The 22,978-nt window shown below is 49.0% G+C and overlaps 1 protein-coding gene across 1 annotated transcript in view; it reads right to left on the reverse strand.

Moving 5' to 3' along the window:
- RICTOR (RPTOR independent companion of MTOR complex 2) overlaps positions 1 to 22,978 on the reverse strand; it is a 468,276-nt gene that overhangs the window by 437,804 nt on the left and 7,494 nt on the right. The window contains exons 3-5 of the mRNA XM_030193057.1: positions 18,266 to 18,363; positions 6,790 to 6,854; positions 4,724 to 4,855 (exon numbers count right to left, since the gene is read on the reverse strand). Coding sequence (XP_030048917.1) covers positions 4,724 to 4,855; positions 6,790 to 6,854; positions 18,266 to 18,363 — 295 coding nt within the window. The remainder of the gene's footprint in view (positions 1 to 4,723; positions 4,856 to 6,789; positions 6,855 to 18,265; positions 18,364 to 22,978) is intronic.

Below are 22,978 nucleotides of genomic sequence, written 5' to 3' on the forward strand. Positions count from 1 at the left end.
AACAAAATAAAACGGGCCTAGGAGGATGGAGTTGGATTCTAGACCCCAAACAGATTCTGCAGCACTGACTGCCCAAACCGACTGTCGCATTGGGTATGCTGCTCAAGGCAGTAATGAGATGTGAATGTGTGCATGAAGACCATGTTCTTCAATGGAGGCTGACCTCAAGTGGGCTACCAACGCAGCCATGGCTTTGACATTATGATCCGTGACATGACCAGCTTGGGCATAAGTGAAGGAAATGTAATCTGCCAGCCAATGGCAACCCCCATCCTGTTGGGATCAAAAGGAACAAAAAGCTGTATGGACTGTCTATGGGGCCAATGCTCTCTTGCAGTCCAAGGTGTGAAAGTTGCTTTCACCAGGGTAGGCATGAGGTCGGGGAAAGAATGTTGGCAAGACAATCGACTAGTTCAGATGAAACTCCGAAAAGACTTTCGGTAGGAACTTAGTATGCATGCAGAGGACTACTCTGTTGTGAAGAAACTTAGTATAAAGGTGCATCCGCTACTAAAGCCTGAAACTCACTGACCCTACGAGCTGAAGTAACAGCCACCAAGAAAATGCCCTTCCAGGTCAAGTACTTCAGACGGCAGGAATTCAGTAGCTCAAAAGGAGGTTTCATCAGCTGGGTGAGAAAGATGTTGAGATCCCATGACACTAGCAGAAGTCTGACAGGGGGCTTTGACAAAAGCAAACCTCTCATGAAGCGAATTAAAGGCTGTCCAGAGATGGGCTTACCTTCTACACGTCGATAAGCACTAATTGCACTAAGGTGAAACCTTACTGAGTTGGTCTTAAGACCAGACACTGATAGGTGTAAAAGGTATTCAAGAAGGGTCTGTGTAGGACAAGTAATGAGATCTAGGGCCCTGCTCTTAGACTAGACGGCAAACCTCCTCCATTTAAAAGAGTAACACCTCTTATTGGAACCTTTCCTGCAAGCCAGCAAGATCTGGGAGACACCCTCCAAAAAACCCAAGGACGCAAATTCTAAGCTCTCCTCATCCAAGCTGTGAGAGCCAGACTGGAGGCTGGGATGTAGAAGCAATCCCTCGTTCTGAGTGATGAGTCAAAAAACGCTCCAATCGCCATGGTTCCTCGAAGTATAATTCCAGAAGACGAGGGAACCAAATCTGCCTCGGCCATTAAGGTGCGATCAGAATCATGATTCCGTGGTCTTGCATTAGCTTCAACAAACTTTTTTCTACTAGAGGTACTGGAGGATAAGCATACAGGAGACCTGTCCCCCAATTGAGGAGGAAGGCATCTGACGCTAGAATGCCGTAGGCCTGAAGCCTGGAACAGAACTGAGGGACCTTGTGATTGGTCTGAGTGAGAAAAAGATCTACTGAGGGGGGTGCCCCATGCTTAGAAAATCTTGCAAGCTTTGCCTATGTGAAGAGACCACTCATGCGGTTGCATTATCATGCTCAGTCTGTCGGCCAAGGTGTTGTTTGCACCCGCCAGGTAAGTGGCTTGGAGAAACATGCCATGAAGGCGAGCCCAATATCACATCCGGGCAGCCTCCCTGATTCAGAGGGCATTATCCGGTATCCCCCTGCTTGTTGATGTAATACATTGCAACCTGATTGTCCATCTGAATGAGAATGATTTGATGGAACAGTCGATCTCTGAAAGCCTTTAGAGCATTTCAGACCGCTCGAAGCTCCAGGAGGTTGATCTGAAGATTCATTTCCTGAAGGGACCAAGTTCCTTGAGTGTGGAGCCCATCTACATCAGCTCCCCATCCCAGGAGAGATGCATTCATAGCCAGCACTTTTTGTGGCTGAGGAACTTGAAATGGAAGTCCCAGAAACAAACTAGATCGAATTGTCCACAATTGAAGACAGCGAACAAGTTCTGGGGACACTTGGATCACATCTTCCAGACTTCCCGAGGCTTGACACTACTGAAAAGAAAGAGTCCATTAAGCTGATCTCATATGGTGACGTGTCATGGGTGTAACATACACTGGGAAAGCCATGTGGCCCAGCAATCTCAACATCTGCCGAGCTGTGACCTGCCAAGAGGCTCGAACCTTGGGGGCTAGCAAGACAAGGTTGTCTGCTCTGGCCTCCGAGAGGTAGGCTCGAACCTTCTGCATGTAGAACAAGGCTCCTATGAATTCAAATCTCTGGACAGGGTGGAGATGGGACTTAGGGTAATTTAAAAACATACACGAGAAGCTCGAGCACCCAAAGAGTCATCCCCATGGACCCCCGAGCACCATCCTCTGAGGTGCTCTTCACCAGCCAATCATTGAGATAAGGGAACAAATGCACTCCCAGTCTGCGTAGGGATGCTGCAACTACCGCTAGATACTTGGTGAAGACCCTGGGAGCTGACGCAAGGCCACAAGACAACACACGGTACTGTGACGTATTCCCAGCCGAAATCGAAGGACTTTCGGTGAGCAGGAAGTATCAGGATATGAGTGTATGCATCCTTTAAGTCCAGAGAGCATAGCCAATTGTTTTCCTGAATCACTGGGAGAAGTGTGCCCAGGGAAACCATCCAGAACTTTTCCCGGACTAGAAATCTGTTCAGGGCCCTTAGGTCTAGGATGGGACGCATCCCCTCTGTTTTCTTTTGCACAAGTACCTGGAATGGAATCCCTGCTCTAAGTGGCGTTCCTAGCCTCGACGGCACCCGGGGCGGATCGCCGATGCGCCCCCCCCCCCTCCCCGGGTGCAGTGCGCCCCTCCGCGAAATGACACTTCCCCCCCGGGTGCACGCCGCTGGGGGGGGGGGGGTGCCGCAGCGCGCGCCTGTCTGCTCCCAGTTCACTACGCTCGCTAAATTCTCTCGTTCGCTGCAGCTCCCTCCCTCCCTCTGCCCCGGACAAAAAGGGGACGACCAGTTTCTCACGAGGACTGCCTTGAGTACGTCGTGGAGAGAAGTCGTCACAGCCTCCTTAGGAGGGGAGGTATAGTCCATGACCTTGAACATCTTGGCCCTGGGCTCATCCTCCACCTCTATGGGGAATGGAATAGCCTCAGCCATTTCCCCTCACAAAAGATGGAAAAGAGAGACTCTCGGGTGGAGACTGTCTCCTCTCAGGTGGTGGGGAGGGCTCAGAAGGGATCCCATAAGACTCAGAGGAAAAGTAACTGGGATCCTTCTCCAATTTCCTTGAGTACTCCTCCTCGGTGTTGGATAAAATCTCTCTACGAGATGACTGAGACTGAGCCTGCCTTGAAGCCGAGGAACCCTGTCCTTGAGAATAGCGTCGAGAGGCCGGCTCCCACCAAGACTCTGGCAAAGCTCCCTCCACCAATGTCGAGAGGGTACCGGCCTGGGTGGCAGTCGACACCGGGGCTGCAGACGGCACCAGTGTCTGAGGCCACACCACAGGCTGAGGGCCAAGCAGGACTGCAGCGGGAGGTATGGTAGGCGCAAGCACCCCCGATACTGATATACATCGCTGCATAAGGCCATCCAGCAGCTCGGGGAGCAAGGACCAGATCTGCTCATCGAGGGCCGACATCAGGAAAAGCATCAGTTGGGGCGCAGGCTGCAGAACCACTGGGGTTGAAACATGAGCAGGATCTCAGCTGCTTGAATACGAGTGCGTCAGCACCTCTTGAATGGAGGGAGAGTGGTCCTCCCGGCGCAGACGCTTCTCGGGTGCCGTATCCCTTGACGCCTTGAAGCTCCCGGCACCGTTGTAGCAAGGGATATCGATGATGGTGCTTCTTGGCCTTCGCCCGAAGCACATCAACCATGCTCCTAGGTGCCAACGAGGACAACAGCAAATCCTCACAACGCCTTCGGATCGGGTCTGACGATGGACGGTCCTGGTGGGCCTGCACAGCAGGAGGCCTCAAGACAGGTGGAGACCCACTCGATGCCTCACTGCTCCCAGTGTCCTAAGGTCTCAAAGCAGCCATGCTTACCAATACTCCCGATACAGGTGTGACAATTGTCGCCGATGCCGCAAATCTGTACCTGGTTCCAAAAATCTTCCCGCATTGAGCTTCCCGGGAAACCTGGGTCCTCTTCTTCATACGAAGACAGAGCACGCAGTTAGCAGTGCTATGGTCGGGCCCCAGACACTGCAGACACAAGAATGGGTGTCTTTCGCATAGATGGTCCAGTTGTACCGGGTACAATGCTTGAAGCCACTGGGAGACTTTGTGGACATGGAGGGGAAGACTTCGTCAGCCAAATCAAACAGCTCGATGGTTCCTGAAAAAGGGACAAAGGCACAAAAAAATGGTTCCCGACCGGAGTCAGGGCCTAAAGGCAGCCAGCATCAAAAAATAAAGGAAACTAACACATGCTAAAAAGAAAACTAAGAAAAATAAAGGGACTTTTTTTTTTTCCCAAAACCAAGACGAAAAAAAGAGAGAAAAAAACCCAAGAAAGTACAAGCCAAAGGCACTTAAAAGCTCCGAAAAACGAATGTGTGAAGAGCACTGGTAGAACGCAGCCTCTTTTCACATACAGAAAATAAAACAGAGGACCGTGTTCACGCGGCAGAGAAGGCATTCGTGTATGCGCAGTGGAGCACGGCTCGCGCTTCACTAAAGCTCTGTTTTTGTTTTTTTTACTTTGGCATAAATGCCGGACTGGACATGGATCTGCATCTACCCACACGTGAGAATATGCAAGTCTGCTTGTCCTCAGAGAATACATACACGCACATTTACAATTTATCATCACATTATTTTTCCATGCTTAGAAATATGAAATCTCATGGGTAACTCAGGATAATTACCTTGCTATCAAATAATCTACTTTCAGCATTAGCACCTTCTGCAGAATACTGGAGTCACGGATAAGGTATCGAAGAGCTCGAAGACCTGCTGCTCGAACCTCTTTTGCTTCATTTAATAAAGCTAATCTCAAACTGAACACACAAAAAAAAAGTTAAATACACTTATAAAGAACAGTGAAGACATGAACAAAATGCTCTAGTTTTTATTATTTAGATTCTCTCTTCATCCTAGACCTTGTATTTCTAAATGAGCTCTTTGTGACAAACACTACCTACCTTCATATTGATCAGTTATTTAACTTTTTGGTTTATTACAAAACTATAGAAAAATACTTCACAATATTTACAATTTTTGAATTCCTGATTTGCATTAACTGGAGGAAAAGTCCATAGTCTGCTATTGATATAGACATGGGGAAGCAACTGCTTGCCCTGGGATTTGTAGCATGGAATGTTGCCACGATTTGGGTTTCTGCCAGGTACTTGTGACTTGGCTTGCTTGGCCACTGTTGGAATCAGGATACTGAGCTAGATGGACCATTGGTCTGACCCAGTATGGCTACTCTTATGTTCTTATGTCAGAATTTGCAATCAGTACCTCTGTTCTTTCTGTACTATGTTTTACTACTACATCATTAATATAGTGCTACTAGAATTACGTAGTGCTGTACACATTATCAGTGGAATTCTATAAATGGTGCTTAAAACTGTGTGCCCAAATTTGAGCATGCACCCAATTTCAACACAAAATTTAATTATATAAAAAGCGTGTTAGCACCAATAATTGGGCACTATCAATTATTGGCGCTGACAACAATTTGGATTTACGCACGCATCTTGCTAAGCACTATTCTATAAAGATGAACACAAATTCTTTAGCGCACAACTGAAGAGGGGGCATGGACATGGGAAGGGCACAGGCAGGTTAGGGCATTTATTAAAGATATGCACATTATTACAGAATTCAAGGGATCCACGCCTAATTTAGGCATGGGAATTTACACCAGGGTTCAGTTGGTGTAAATCCTCACAAAAGTTGGGCATGGACCCCGCCTATACACTATTCTATAAACGGCACCCAATTCAGAGCACCGTTTATAAAACAGCACCCAGCACGCATTTTTTTCCTAATTTTGGGCACCATTTACTGAATTTAGTCCTACATACAGGTACTTTCTCTGTCCCTAGTGGGCTCAAAGTTTAAGACGTTTTTTTTGTACCAGGGCAATTGAGGGTTAAATGACTTGCCCAGGGTCACAAGGAGCTGCAGAGGGAATAAAACCCAGCTTCCCAGGATCTCAGCTCATTGCACTAACCCACTTTACAGGAAACAGCTCAGATTTATGAAACCAATTTTACAACCTAAAATTATCTTTAGCTGCGAAAAGGCAGGGGGAGTGAGAAAGCAATGCAACTTAACCCTCCATTGCCCCATGTAAGCCGCATTGAGCCTACCATGAGTGGGAAAGCACAAGGTACAAATGTAACAAAAAAAAAATGGAGAAGTATACATATAGCCCATAGCATTAATGGAGCATAACACAGTATTTTAAAAATTCAGTTACATTTAGAAAACAGCTACACATCTCAGATCAGAGATGTGTACAGAAAATCTGTAGGCATCACTGAATAAAAGTAGTATTCTGTAGACTTTAGCGCTAACATGAAAAACTACTCTCTCATTTATAGCAGTGTAATAGGCCATTCAGGCTGGAATGTGATGTGCAACAATACCTGAAACATATATAAAAACATGAACAGGAGCTGACAAAGGAAACAAAAGCTTCCTTATGAAACTTTATCCTAGAGCTTCCGCCTCTCATAATTCTCTCACAGTTGCTCATCATTTTTGTTAGTAATCTGAAGTAAATTCCAACTTGCATGATGATACTTATGGCAGCAGAGCATTTCATCTCTAATACTGTTATTAATGACTTGGACTTCCTTCCTTTCATTCACTTTTCAGAGTTATTTTTAGGAATCTCTGATCATCAAGCAATATAATTTTTGGCCACTTTACAGGAGAAAGGACAGCTAGAAGGCCACAATAATCAGTGATTACTTACCATATAATCATGTCTTCATACGTAAAACCAAATTTTTCTTCATTGTGAGTCACATTACATAGAAGCTGCAAGAAAATAAGTCATATGACTACAGGCTTGATATAAATATACAATTTTTTTCACTGTTCATGTAGGAACAGACTGGACTATGTAATAAGGCCTTTTGTCAGAGACAGTTCAAGTCTTTACAAAAACTGTATCCTCAGAGAGGTAAAGAAAAAAGATCATTTTGAATGATGTATATGTGTCGTCAATTACCTTTCATTTGCCTGATACACCTCAGTGTCGGTTCTTGGTCCAACAAATCAATTGTGATAAACTAACCATAATTAGGCTCAATGAAATGTAGTATAGCAACTCTCAAGAATTCCATTAAAAAATTGACTAGTCTCAGATTGGTCCCTTTAGGCCAGTGGTTCTCAACTGGTGTGTCACCAAGAGCTAAGATGTATGCCACCAAAAATTTGTCATAGATAGTAACCCCATGCTTTCATTCATAATCACTTGTGCCTGCGGGCTGGAGACAGCACAAAGCAGATACTTGAAATCCTCATAACCACTCCCTATATGTTCCCCCCACCCCACCCCACACCAGACTTCCCCTCCTTCTCTTCCACTGGCAATTAGCAACACCGCATCATGAATCTACCTGTGCTTCCAACGCACCACTACTGTTATCAGTACAGGCAGAAAATGCTGCATACTGCACCCTCCCCTATAGCTGCAATTATTTCTGGAAGCCTGGCCCAAAAATGTGGACCCCTGAACTCTCCTCTGTGGCTGTGATCACTACTGCAACCCTGGCTCAGAAATATGGGATCTTGCTACCATACAAATCTATCGCAATTGCTGGCTGTGGAGGACATGGCCTGAGAACTTCCCCAACCTCACACTCTCTCTCTTTTTGTCATCTCTAATTATTGGATCGAGAAGGTGAAATTTATTCATATCTGTTAATTTTCTCTCTTTTAAACTTGCTACACTAATCAAAAGAGGGGTTGTGTCCCTTTCCAATGAGCAGCTGGAGACAAAGAACACTGATTTACCCAGTGACATCATCTGTATAAGGTCTGGTACTCATTATGTAAATGCCAAAGCAGAATAAGTGAATGCCAATTTGAAACCCTTGGGAATCCATGACACAACTAAAAAAACAAAAACACAACAACAAACTCAATGTTGGGCAATCTTCCTTTGCTCTACAAAAAAAAAAAAAAAAACCCTCTGAATAAAGTGAAGATACTTACCTGAAGCAGGTATTCTCCGAGGAGAGCAGGCTGATTATTCTCACACATTGGTCGACGTCTGCATCAGCCCGGGAACCAGCATTTTCCCACAGCAAAAAACAAAAATGTTTTGCTTGAGTCTTCTGGCGCACATGCAGCACACACCGCACATGCGCGGATTGACTTCCCGCCCACTGCGCGAGCATGTACCCCAGATAAATCAAAAAGCATAACAAATAACTCAAAAGAGGAGGTGGGAGGGATTGTGAGAATAATCAGCCTGCTGTCCTAGGAGAATACCTGCTACAGGTAAGTATCTTCGCTTTCTCCGAGGACAAGCAGGCTGCTTATTCTCACACGTGGGGTATCCCTAGCATCCAGGCTCACTCAAAACAATGAACATTGGTCAATTGGGCCTCGCAACAGCGAGGACATAACACAGGTTAACTTAAAACTATATACAGCTAGCTGAGAGTGCAGCCTGGAACAGAATAAAATGGGTCTGGGGGGGTGGAGTTGGATTCTAAACCCCAAACAGATTCTGCAGCACTGACTGCCCAAACCAACTGTCGCGTCGGGTATCCTGCTCAAGGCAGTAATGAGATGTGAATGTGTGGACTGATGACTATGTTGCAGCCTTGCAAATCTCTTCAATGGAGGCTAAGAGGCATATTTTCAAAGCACTTAGCCTTCCAAAGTTCCATAGAAACCTATGGAACTTTGGAAGGCTAAGCGCTTTGAAAATATGCCTCTAAGTGAGGCACCGATGCAGCCATGACTCTAACATTATGAGCCGTGACATGGCCCTCCAGAGTCAGCCCAACTTGGGTATAAGTGAAGGACATGCAATTTGCTAGCCAACTGGAGATTGTGTGTTTTCCGATGGCGACTCCGCTCATGTTGGGGTTGAAAGAAACAAACAAGTGGGTGGACTGTCTGAAGGGCCTTGTCCACTCCACGTAAAAAGCCAATGCTCTCTTGCAGTCCAAGGTGTGCAAACTGCTCTCGCCAGGGTGGGTATGAGGTCGGGTGCGTGTGGAGGACTACTCTATTGTGATGAAACTTAGTATAAGGTGCATCCACTACTAAGGCCTGAAGCTCACTGACCCTACGAGCTGAGGACCAAGAAAATGACCTTCCAGGTCAAGTATTTCAGATGGCAGGAATTCAGTGGCTCGAAGGGAGCTTTCATCAGGTGGGTGAGAACGACGCTGAGATCCCACAACACTGGTGGAGGTTTGATAGACAAAAGCAAACCTCTCATGAAGCGAACAACTAAAGGCTGTCCAGAGATAGGTTTACCCTCTATACGCTGATGATAAGCACCAATTGCACCGAGGTGAACCCTTACGGAGCTGGTCTTCAGATCAGACTCTGACAAGTGTAGAAGGTATTCAAGTAGGGTCTGTGTAGGACAAGCGAGAGGAACTAGGGCCTTGCTGTCACACCAGACGGCAAACCTCCTCCGTTTGAATGAGTAACACCTCTTTGTGGAATCTTCCCTGGAAGCAAGCAAGACTCAGGGGACACCCTCTGAAAGACCAAAGGAAGCGAATTCTAGGCTCTCAACATCCAGGTCGTGAGTGCCAGAGACTGGAGGTTGGGATGTAGAAGTGACCCCTCGTTCTGAGTGACGAAGGTCGAAAAACACTCCAATCTCCACGGTTCTTCGGAGGACAATTCCAGAAGAAGAGAGAACTATATCTGTTGCGGCCAGTAGGGCGCGATCAAAATCATGGTTCCCCGGTCTTGCTTGACTTTCAATAAAGTCTTCCCCACCAGAGGTATGGGAGGATACACATACAGAAGGCCTGTCCCCTGTCCCCCACTGAAGAAGGAAGTCTGTCGTGAGCCTGAAGCCTGGAACAGAACTGAGGGACCTTGTGATGGAGTTGGATGACAAAAAAATCCACAGAGGGAGAGCCCCACGCTCGGAAAATCTTCCGGGCTATGCCCATATTGAGAGACCACTCGTGTGGTTGCATTACCCTGCTCAGTCAGTGGGCCAGGCCATTGTTTACGCCTGCCAGATAAGTGGCTTGGAGAAACATGCTGTGACGGCGTGCCCAAAGCCACATCTGAACAGCTTCCTGACACAGAGGGCGAGATCCGGTACCCCACTGCTTGTTGGTGTAATACATCGCAACCTCATTGTCTGTTTGAATTAGAATAATTTGGTTGGACAGCCAATCTCTGAAAGCCTTTAGAGCGTTCCAGATCGCTCGGAGCTCCAGGAGATTGATCTGGAGACTTGTTTCCTGGAGGGACTAGGCTCCTTGAGTGTGAAGCCCATCTACATGAGCTCCCCACCCCAGGAGAAATGTGTTCATTGTCAGCACTTTTTGAGACAGAGGAATTTGGAATGGTAGTCCCAAGGTCAAATTGGACCAAATTGTCCACCATTGGAGAGAGCGCACAAGCTCCAGGGGACACTCGGAAGACATCCTCCAGACCCCCTGTGGCTTGATACCACTGAGAAGCCAGGGTCCATTGAGCAGACCTCATGTGAAGACGTGCCATGGGTGTAACATATACTGTGGAAGCCATGTGGCCCAACAATCTCAACATCTGTCAAGCTGTGACCTGCTGCAATGTCCGAACCTTGGACGCAAGGGACAGAAGATTGTCCGCACGCGTCTTCATATCGAGCAGGACTCCTATGAACTACAATTGTTGAACTGGATGGAGATGGGACTTGGGGTAGTTTATTACAAACCCTAGTAGTTCCAGCACCTAAACAGTCATCCGCATTGACTCCTGAGCAACCCCCTTCGAGGTGTCCTTCAACAGCCTATCGTCGAGATAAGGGAACGCATGCATTCCCAGGGAACGCATGCATTCCCAGCCTGAGTAGCAATGCTGACTACAGCTAGGTATTTCGTAAAAACCCTGAGAGCTGACACGAGGCCAAAAGGCAACACATGGTACTGAAAGTGATGTGTTCTCAGCCGAAATCAAAGATACTTCATATGAGCTGGAATTATCAAAACGTGTGTATATGCATCCTTCAAGTCCAGAGAGCATAGCCAATCATTTTCCTGAATCATGGGAAGAAGGGTGCTCAGGGAAACCATCCTGAGCTTTTCTTGAAGTAGGAAGTTGTTCAGGGCCCTTAAGCCTAGGATGGGACACATCCCCCCCCCTGTCTTTTTCTGCACAAGTAAGTACTTGGAATAGAATCCCAGACCCTTCTTCCCCTGGTGGAACGGGTTCAACCGCATGGGCCTTTAGAAGGATGGAGAGTTCCTCTGCAAGTACCTGCCTGTGATGAGAGCTGAAAGAATAAGCTCTCGGTGGAAAATTTGGAGGTTTGGATAACAAATTGAGGGTGTACCCTAACCGAACTATTTGAAGAACCCACTGGTCGGAGGTTATAAGAGGTCACCTTTGGTGAAAAAATTTTAACCTCCCTCCAACTGGCAAGTCGTCCAGCACAGACACTTTGACTGCGGCTATGCTCTGCTGGAGCAAGTTAAAAGCTTGTCTTTTGCTTTTGATAGGGGGCAGCAGGGGCCTTGGGCGCACGCTGTTGGTGAGAATGAGCATGCTGGGGATGAGCCTGAGCAGGCTGGCAAGCCACAGGAGCGCACCTATGCCTGCAGTAGGAATAGGAAGCACGCCGTGATCCACCAATCCACCAAAATACCTCCTGTATGAGGAGGTGGTTGCAGAAAACGTCTGGCAGGAGAGAGAAGAAATAGCCTCTGTATGCTTTTTGATTCGGTCAGCAACCTCTTCAACCTTCTCTGCGAAAAGATTGTACCCCCTGCAAGGGGCATCCGCCATTCTCTGCTGGACTGAATGATCCAGGTCAAAAACATGCAACCATGAGAGTCTGTACATTGCTATACCTTGGGCAGAGATTCTGAATGCCATGTCAAAAGTGTCTTAAGTGCCCCTGGTCAAGAACTCGCGATACGCCTTCTGCTGCTTGACCAGCTGGCGAAAGGGCTCGGCCTGCTCCAGAGAGAGCGTATCGACCAAGTCGGACAGTTGTCTCACCGAGTTCCGCATGTAAACGCTCGTGAAGAGCTGGTAAGACTGAATACGGGCAATGTGAATAGCGGACTGATACATTTTCCTCCCAATGAGTCCAGGGTCCTAGCTACTCTGCCTGGGGGAGCCAAGGCAGAGTCCCTAGTATTCCTGGCTTTTTTTAGAGCGGCATCCACCACCATGGAGTTGTGGGGTAACTGAGACCTCATCAACCCAGGTTCCCCGTGGATTCGATATTGGATATCAATCTTCTTGGGGACCACAGGGACACAGGGGACACCCAGTTCCATACAAGGACTGCTTCAGTACCTCATGGAGAGCTGTCATTGCCTCCTTAGGTGGAGAGGTGTGGTCCAGGACCTCGAGCATCTTGGCCATGGGTTCGTCCTCCACTTCTACAGGGAATGGAATGGCCTCGGCCATTTCCTGTACAAAAGAGGTGATGGAGAGGCTCTCTGGTGGAGGAGAAGATTCAGATAGGGATCCCATAGGACTCATCAGAGGAGAAGTACCTGGGATCTTCTTCTGATTCCAACGAGCGCTCTTCTTCGGTATCAGACAGCACTTCCCTCAGGGATGTCCAAGACCTGGCCCACCTCAACGTGGAGGATCCATGTCCTCGGGAACGATGTCGAGGAGAACCGGCCTGGGTGGCAATCAATACCGGGGCTGCAAGCAGCGCCAGTGTAGGAGGACGCACCATGGGCTGAGGGCCAGGTGGGGCCGCAGTGCAAGGCATGGCAGGCACCCCCAATGCACATTGCTGCATCAAGCCCTCCAAGAGCTCTGGGAGTAAGGCCCTGATGAGCTTGTCGAGCGCAGTCATCGGTAAAGGCTGAGGGGCCACTGTGAGATCAGGTTGTAGAACCGTCTGAAGTGTGGGAGCAGGATCTAGGCTACTGGGAGAAGCATGCATCAGCACCTCTTGAATAGAGGGGGAGCAGTCCTCCCGTCGCCGACGCTTCTTGGGTGCAGTCTCTTGGCGCTCCCGACCTGCCGGCACACTGCGTTGAAGGAGATCGGTGTCAGTGCTTCTTGGCCTTCGCCTGATGCACTTCATCCAGACTCCTTGGTGCCGATGACGTGGAATCCTCATGTCGCCTCGGCATCGGGTCCGACAATAGTCAATCCTGGGGGGTCTGCATAGCAGGAGGCCTCGAGGCAGGTGGAGACCCACTCAATGCCTCACTGCTCCTAGCGTCTGAGGGTCTCACAGCAACCATCCCTACCTTGACTCCCGACGCTTCCTTCGATGTCAACGCCGAAGAACCGGGCCAAGCGCCAAAAAGTTTCTCTCATTGAACTTCTCGGGAAATTTGCATCTTTTTCTTCATACAATGACAAAGGACACAATTTGCCGGGCTGTGGTCGGGCCCGAGGCAGTGAATACATCAAGAATCTGTATCAGTACCCGAGATGGTTCGGATGCACTGGGAGTCTTCGATGACATGTAAAGAAAAATGGCTCCGGCAAAATCAAAAGTCGCGATTGTGTCTGAAAATTGGAAAAGAGGCACAAAAAAAGGGGGAGGGGGGGGAAGAGACCCGTCCGTGCAGGCCTAAATGGGGCCCGCAACAAAAAAATAAAGAAAACTTAAACGCGGGCCAAAAAAACAACTAAGGAAAAATAAGAGTTTGTTTTTTTTTTTTTGTGAAAATGACTTAAGAAAAAGAAAAACTGAAGAGAAAAAAAAAAAAAAAAAAAAAAAGACGCTGAACACAGTAAAGGATCTTCCCGGGCATGTGAGGAGCAACAAAAAGCGCAGCTGCTTCCTCCTGTGGAAAAAAAGAAACTGACAAAACGCGGAGACACTGCGGGCGGGAAAGCACTTCGTGCATGCACAGTGAGGCACGTCGCGCGCCCCAGAAGGCTCTGGAAAGTTTTTACTTTGTTATCTACCGATTCCCGGGCGACGCAGATTGTCAACCCACTTGTGAAAATGGTAAGCTTGCATGTCCTTCGAGAACGCCCTTCTTCCTCAACTTTGCCCTTTCAATAGCCAGGCCATAAGACCAAAGCAGAATGAATCTTCCAAAGTCACCGGACTCTGGTGCAGGAGGTCTGGCAACAGAGGGAGCCAAAACGGCGCTCCCACCAGCAACTGTCTGAGATCCGCATACCAAAGCCGACGCGGCCAATTCGGAGCCGTCGTAACAACTAACGCCCGGATTAGTTGAATCCGGTGAAGAACTTGCCGTATCAAGGGCCATGGAGGAAACACATATAGGAGAACCGACAACGGCCAAGGCTGAGCTAGGGCATCCAGCCCTGCGGACCCAGGATCCTTCCTTCCAGTGAAGAAGTGTTTCACTTTGGTATTTTCGCTGGACACCATGAGGTCGATCCCCGGAGTTCTCCACTTGTCACAAATCTGCCAAAAAGCTTCTGAAGCCAGCTCCCACTTCGCCGGGTCGAGGCAATGCCTGCTCAGGAAATCCACCTGCACGTTGCTTTGCCCAGCAATGACAAGAGAAGCAGGTGACACTCCAACCAGGCGAGAATGTTGGCCGCCTCTGCGGCCAGCGTTCTGCTCTGAGTGCCCCCTGGCAGTTGATGTAGACCACCGCCGTCGTATTGTTGGAGAGAACTCTGACTGCTCGTCCCTCGAGTCCTCTGGAAGGCTAGGAAGGCTTGGAGGATGGCCCTCAGTTCCAGCCAATTGATGGACCACCCCACCTCCATAGCCGTTGTCCACTGACCCTAAGCATAGTGATTGAGGCAATGGTCCCCCAACCTGACAGGCTGGCATCCGTGATCACCAGAAGCCATTGAGAGGCTGTCAATGGCATCCCCACCAAAGTTGTCGTTGGACAGCCACCAACTCATGCTGCGTCTTGCCGCAGAAATCCAAGGCAGCTGCCACTGACACTACACAGACATCTAAGACCAGTGATTCAGCAGGGCAAGTTGAAGGGGCCACATATGCGCCCTCACATACAGCACAACCTCCAGGGTGGCTGTTATCAACCCAAGCACCTGAACATAATCTCAAGGCCAGGGTCGAGATAAGTGCAACAGAAGGCGCACCTGACTCTGGAGTTTGAGGCGCCTGCTGTCACGAAGAAAGATGCAGCCTAAGGCCGTGTCGAAGAAAACTCTGAAATATTCAAGAGACTGCGAGGAGGTCGGATGGCATTTGGAAAAATTGATGACCCAGCCAAGAGACTGCAGGACTTCTATTACCTGGGCAGTTGCCAGCCAACTCTCCTGCTCCGAATCTGCCCTGATTAGCCAATCGTCCAGATAAGGGTGAACTCTGACGCCTTCTGTTTGCAGAAAAGCGGCCACCACCACCATCACTTTGGAGAAAGTGTGAGGTGCCGTGGACAGGCCAAACGGCGAGGCACGGAATTGAAAATGCCAACTTAAAATCGCAAAACGCAAAAACCACTGAAGCCAAATTGGAATATGCAAATATGCCTCCTTGAGCTCCAGAGACACGAGGAGCTCCCCCAGCTGAACTGCCGATATGACAGACCGTAATGTTTCCATGTGGAAATACCGCACTATCAGGGATTCGTTTACCTTGTGCAAGTCGAGCACCGGTCTGAAAGTCCCTTCCTTTCGAAGAACCACAAAATAGATCGAACACCGACTGGAATGAAGTTCGGACTGCGGAACGGGTACCACAGCCCCCAAATCCAGCAGAGACCGCAAAAAGTTGTTCACAGCCACCCGTTTGACGGCCGTGGCACATCGGGATTCCAAAAAGGCGTCTCCAACGGGTGCTGCAAATTCTAACCTGTACCCGTCTCTGATCAAATCTAGAACCCACTGATCTGAAGTAACTCTGGTCCACTCTTCGAGGAAAAGGGACAATCGATCCCCTATGCAAAGAACGAAAGAGTGGACCAGCGTCTCATCGTGTCGAACGCCCTTGGGTTCCTTGTCTCTGACCGGAACCTGCAAACCGTTTGTCAGAGCGAAAGGAGGCCCGCTGCTGGAAACGGGAATGCTGACAAGAACCAGAGGCTCGCCCCGGACGGTATCGCGGGCTTCCCAAAATCGAGGCTTTGAGGAGGAGCTCCTGGCCGAAGACTTGGGCTTATCTTCAGGAAGACGCTGGGATTTGGAATCTCCAGGATCCTTACCGACCTTTTCCAAGTCCTCCCCGAATAAGAGCTTCCCCCGAAAAGGCAACCTCACAGACGCTGCTTTAAGGAGATATCTAATGAACAAAGTCGAAGCCACAGTAAACACCCAGCCGTTACCATCAAGGACATCTGCTTGGCAGACGTCCTTACCAAATCATAAAGGGCATCAGCCAAAAAGGCTAAAGCCGACTCCATCCGAGGAGCCAAGTCGGCAGAGAAGCGGAAGCCTCAGAGGGCTGTTCAACCGCTAATTACAGCCAAGAGAGACGGTGCCCTGGCTGAATATGAACTGCATATAGCCGCTTGCAGCTCCAGGGCTAAAACCTCGGAGTGTTTCAGAAAAGCCTCAAACGGCGGTCCTGCAAATCATTCAATACTACCCCCCTTCTACAGGAACAGTAGTCTTTTTGGTAAGCGCCGTTACCAGCGAGACCCCCTTCAGCACTGCAAAAAGCCCCAGATGAGATTCCCCCACCAGGTAAAGGTGAGCCATAGCTCTAGCCACCTTCAGGCTCCCATCCGGATCTGACCACTGAGCTGTGATAAGCTCTTGAATAGACTTGTGAACACGGAAAGCTCAAGTAGGCTTTCTAGCACTGGCCATTTTGGGGTTAACCAAAGAGGACGCAGCTACCTCCATATCCTCAATATTTAAGGCCTGTAAAGCATCGGAAGTGAGAGATGGGAGCTCATCGCAATGAAAAATACAGACAGCCTTAGGGTGGTCATGCTCCTCCAGCAGCATCCACCCTGGAAGGCCTATAAGATTACCCCCAAGCCCCCAAAGAGGGATTGAGGAGGGGGAAAGAGGAGCTATGGAGGCAACTTCGGACACAGAAGAAACCCTCCTACGCTTAGGGTCAGGAGCGTCTAAAGAAGCTGTAGGTACATTCTCCCTAACAGAGAGAGAGAGAGAGAGACCTCCTGGGCAGAGGGAACTGGAGGCGGGACAGCTCTCTATTAAAAAAGCCTGGTGCATCAATAAAATAAATTCAGGGAGAAAAAAAGTCCCCCTGAGCTTCTGCCCCCAAATCTCTAGAAGGAGCCATCCCCCCCGAGAGTCCCCGCTTGCTTGAGAAGCCGAGAACTGCACATCCCCCTTTGCTTCAAAGATGGTGCCGATGCTGAGATCCACAGCGTGGGAGAAGTCCAAATACGTAGACACCGCTGAACTCACCGACGCAGAGTCCAGGCAGTTCGCACTGCACACTCCCACTGCAGTCCTCCTCTTGCAGCAGCAGGAGCACCGCTTCACTGTTTCAGCTGCCATAGAATAAAAGCACTGGAGCCCGGGGAACACCGCAGCGCACAGAAACAGACTCACCCAGCCCAGACTGCACTGCAGCCGTGGTCAGTCGCAGGAGGAGCTGAACATTGCGCTCCAACTTCCAATCACCCGGTCCAGGGGAGCTCGGGTCTGTCTTCCACATCCCACAAATGGAGCCACCAATGAAGCGTCTTTTTTTTTTTTTTTTCTCTGTGAGGAAAGCTTAGAGGCAAATAACAAGCACATAGCACAGCACACTGTGGAGAAGCTGGGAGATGGGGTAAGGCAAGGACCTGGGAAACAAGTGTGCCTCCAAAGTGGGCACCCTCAGCCACACCCCCCCCCCCCTCCCCACGCAAAACTGGCAAAGCCCAGGAGCCTCCCTAAGGAACAAATCCAGGAGTTGGAAGAAATCCGTCCACCACCTGCTGGAGATAGAGATATACATATACTGAAGAGGGAAACAGCTGGGCGTTCAGAGTCATTACCTTTTCAGTGTTCTCTATCTCCACCTGCTGGAAGGAGGATATAACACCAGTTCCTGGATTCATCTGCTGCTGATGCTAAGGAAATATGATTTGTCTCCACAGCTGGTCGTCTTCTGTGTTTTTTGTGCTCTCTCAATCCTTCTATTATACCCTGTTATAATTCCATAGTGATTCCCAGAGCCAGAATCTGCCAAGTGTTTACATTATACACATTGAAATAAAGGTCCTCAGTCCATAAAACCTCTTGAATATATTAAGAAAAAGATATGACTTGCTGATTAATAGCCTACATGACCACATTTTATTTCCTGAAATTTGTTTGCTGGAATAAAACAAAGTTAGAAAAAAAGCATTGCTTGCCACTGTGTCTTCTAAATACTCATCAACAGATATCGTAATGCTTACCTTAATAAAATTGTTCAGATGGCCTAGTTTTCTCATATTGGAAACACCTTGCAGCTTGGAAACATTTTGAAGAATTTCTCTTAAGTTATCAGAAGGTTCTACAAAAGAAGAATATTTTGGTAAATTTACAATATTCTTCCACTTCAAAATATGAAAAAAAATAATTATTTAAACAAAAACAAACACAGCGAAGGAGACAAGAAGGATGATGACAAAAAGAGTCTGATGGACTCAGAGTTCTCATCAAAAGTTTATTACTAAAAATTGGACTCGACATGAATCGTGTTTCGGCCACTAAGGCCTGCCTCAGGAGTCCCTAAACAATACAAAAGTATACATTGTATAAACAACCATAAAAATAAGCATGAAAACAGATTTCACTTCCACTAAAAGAGAGTTATGTGATGCGTAGGTTTTTTTTGCTCTTCTGTACTTGATGCAAATAATAACTATTTACCAGAAATGTTGCTGGTTTAACTTCTTTCCTTACCAATATTTATTTAGTCAAATGAAGCAGATACCTTAATCAGGAGGCAAATGCTAGAAACACTATTAAGACTTCACTGGTGCACTTTCTAGCAATGAGAATCAAATACATCATTGTATGCACTGAAAGAGTATAACGGCCCTGTTTACTAAGCCGCGCTATAGGCGCGCTAGTGATTTTAGTGCATGCTATTACTAGAGACACCCATAGGAATATATGGGTGTTTCTAGCGTTTAGCACACCTTAGTAAACAGGGCCCTAAAAAAGGCAGTTTGCAGATATGACATAGCCGATGTGATGAGGAGAAGAATTTAACTTAAAAAAAAAAAAACACCTCGAGTCAATCTGAGGCATTTCCCCCTCCTGAAAGAATTAACTCCCCAGAGTTGCATCCAGGGACCACCAGTGAGGACAAATTCTGTGTGTAGAAAGTTATTTATTGGGACTTACCTGATGCCTTTTCAGTAGTAGTTCAAGGCAAATTACACTCAGTAGAGCTGGAGAGCTTAATGCATGTTATTTTTTAGCTAGGGTCTCATTTTGTGCAATGGGATTTATTTGCCCTTACTAACAAACTTATAAAAAAGCATACCTGTAGCAGGTGTTCTCCGAGGACAGCAGGCTGATTGTTCTCACGACTGGGTTGACGTCCACGGCAGCCCCCACCAACCGGAACAAAACTTCGCGGGCGGTCCCGCAAGCAGGGCATGCCCACCGCGCATGCGCAGCCGTCTTCCTGCCCGTGCGCGACCGTTTCCGCTCAGTTGAATGACAAGCAAAGGAATGAGGAAAACCACAACTCCAAAGGGGAGGAGGGAGGGTAGGTGAGAACAATCAGCCTGCTGTCCTCAGAGAACACCTGCTACAGGTATGTATCATTCGCTTTCTCCGAGGACAAGCAGGCTGCTTGTTCTCACGACTGGGGTATCCCTAGCTCTCAGGCTCACTCAAAACAAGAACCCAGGTCAATTGAACCTCACAACGGCGAGGGCATAATAGAAATTGACCTACAAAGAACAACTAACTGAGAGTGCAGCCTGACCAGAATAAATTCGGGTCCTGGAGGGTGGAGTTGGATTCAAACTCCAAACAGATTCTGCAGCACCGACTGCCCGAACCGACTGTCGCGTCGGGTATCCTGCTGGAGGCAGTAATGTGATGTGAATGTGTGGACAGATGACCACGTCGCAGCCTTGCAAATCTCTTCAATAGTGGCTGACTTCAAGTGGGCCACTGACGCTGCCATGGCTCTAACACTATGAGCCGTGACAAGACCCTTAAGAGCCAGCCCAGCCTGGGCGTAAGTGAAGGAAATGCAATCTGCTAGCCAATTGGAGATGGTGCGTTTCCCGACAGCGACCCCTTTCCTATTGGGGTCGAAAGAAATAAACAATTGGGCGGACTGTCTGTGGGGCTGTGTCCGCTCCAGATAGAAGGCCAACGCTCGCTTGCAGTCCAATGTGTGCAACTGACGTTCAGCAGGGCGGGTATGTGGTCTGGGAAAGAATGTTGGCAAGACAATTGACTGGTTAAGATGGAACTCCGACACCACCTTTGGCAGGAACTTAGGGTGAGTGCGGAGGACTACTCTGTTATGATGAAATTTTGTATAAGGAGCATGAGCTACCAGGGCTTGCAGCTCACTGACTCTACGAGCTGAAGTAACTGCCACCAAGAAAATTACCTTCCAGGTCAAGTACTTCAGATGGCAGGAATTCAGTGGCTCAAAAGGAGGTTTCATCAGCTGGGTGAGGACGACGTTGAGATCCCATGACACTGCAGGAGGCTTGAAAGGGGGCCTTGACAAAAGCAAGCCTCTCATGAATCGAACGAGTAAAGGCTCTCCAGAGATGGCTTTACCCTCTACACGATGATGGTAAGCACTAATCACACTAAGGTGATTCCTTACTGAGTTGGTCTTGAGGCCAGACTCTGATAAGTGCAGAAGGTACTCAAGCAGGTTCTGTGCAGGACAAGAACGAGGTTCTAGGGCCTTGCTCTCACACCAAACGACAAACCTCCTCCACTTGAAAAAGTAACTCTTTTTAGTGGAATCCTTTCTAGAGGCAAGCAAGACGCGGGAGACACCCTCAGACAGACCCAACGAAGCAAAGTCTACGCCCTCAACATCCAGGCCGTGAGAGCCAGAGACTGAAGGTTGGGGTGCAGAAGCGCTCCGTCGTTCTGCGAAATGGGAGTCGGAAAACACTCCAATCTCCACGGTTCTTTGGAGGACAACTCCAGAAGTAGAGGGAACCAGATCTGACGGGGCCAAAAAGGCGCTATCAGAATCATGGTGCCGCGGTCTTGCTTGAGCTTCAGTAAGGTCTTCCCCACCAAAGGTATGGGAGGATAAGCGTACAGGAGACCGGTCCCCCAATGGAGGAGAAAGGCATCCGACGCTAGTCTGCCGTGTGCCTGTAGTCTGGAACAGAACAGAGGCAGCTTGTGGTTGGTCTGAGAGGCGAAAAGGTCCACCGAGGGAGTGTCCCACTCTCGGAAGATCTTGCGTACCACTCTGGAATGGAGCGACCACTCGTGATGTTGCATGACTCTGCTCAGTCTGTCGGCCAGACTGTTGTTTACGCCTGCCAGGTATGTGGCTTGGAGAAGCATGCCGAACTGGCAAGCCCAACGCCACATCCTGACGGCTTCCTGACACAGGGGGCGAGATCCGGTGCCCCCCTGCTTGTTGATGTAATACATTGCAAACTGATTGTCTGTCCGAATTTGGATGATTTGGTAGGACAGCCGATCTCTGAAGGCCTTCAGCACGTTCCAGACCGCTCGGAGCTCCAGGAGGTTGATCTGAAGATCTTGTACCTGGAGGGACCACAGACCCTGGGTGTGGAGTCCATCGACATGAGCTCCCCACCCCAGGCGAGATGCATCCGTCATCAGCACCTTCGTGGGCTGCGGAATTTGGAATGGACGTCCCAGGGTCAAATTGGTCCGAATGGTCCACCAATGCAGCGAATTGCGGCAACTGATGGGCAGACGGATGACATCCTCTAGATTCCCTGTAGCTTGACACCACTGGGAAGCTAGGGTCCATTGAGCAGGTCTCATGTGAAGGCGAGCCATGGGAGTCACATGAACCATGGAGGCCATATGACCCAGGAGTCTCAATATCTGCCAAGCTGTGACCTGCTGAGACGCTCTGTTCTGAGAGGCAAGGGATAGAAGGTTCTGCGCCCTTGCTTCGGGAAGGAAGGCCTGAGCCGTCTGAGAATTCAGCAGCGCTCCTATGAATTCCAGAGATTGGACTGGCTGGAGATGGGACTTCGGGTAATTTATCACAAACCCCAGCAGCTCCAGAAGGTGGATAGTAAACTGCGTGGACCGAAGAGCTCCTGCCTCTGAGGTGCTCTTGACCAGCCAATCGTCGAGATACGGGAACACATGCACCCCCAGCTTGCATAGATACGCCGCAACCACCACGAGACACTTCGTGAAAACCCGTGGTGCAGAGGCGAGCACAAAGGGCAGCACACAATACTGAAAGTGCCATGTCTCCAGACGGAATCAGAGATACTGTCTGTGAGCTGGCAGTATCGGGATGCGAGTGTATGCGTCCTTTAAATCTAGGGAACATAGCCAATCGTCTTTCTGAACCATTGGTAGAAGGGTGCCCAAGGAAAGCATCCTGAACTTCTCTTTGACCAGGTATTTGTTCAGGCCTCTCAGGTCTAGGATGGGGCGCATCCCCCCTGTTTTCTTTTCCACAAGGAAGTACCTGGAATAGAATCCCTGCCCTTCCTGCCTGGGTGGCACGGGCTCGACCGCATTGGCGCTGAGAAGGGCGGAGAGTTCCTCTGCAAGTACCTGCCTGTGATGGGAGCTGAAGGATTGGGCTCCCGGTGGGCAATTTGGTGGAGTGGAGGCCAAATTCAGGGTGTATCTGCACCGCACTATTTGGAGAACCCACTGGTCGGAGGTGATCAGAGGCCACCTTTGGTGAAAAGCTTTCAACCTCCTCCCGACCGGCAGGTCGTCTGGTACGGACACTTTGATGGCGGCTATGTTCCCATGGATCCAGTCAAAAGCCCGTCCCCGGCTTTTGCTGTGGAGGCGCAGGGGGCTGCTTAGGCGCACGCTGTTGACAGGAACGAGCGCGCTGGGACTGTCCCTGTGCAGGCCTTCGGGCCGGCTGGGTGTACCTACGCTTGCTGTAGGCATAGGGCGCAGCCTGCCTGGCCCGGGAAAAACGTCCACCTGTTGAGGTG

Source organism: Microcaecilia unicolor, chromosome 2, assembly GCF_901765095.1.
Source record: "Microcaecilia unicolor chromosome 2, aMicUni1.1, whole genome shotgun sequence".
NCBI lineage: Eukaryota > Metazoa > Chordata > Amphibia > Gymnophiona > Siphonopidae > Microcaecilia > Microcaecilia unicolor.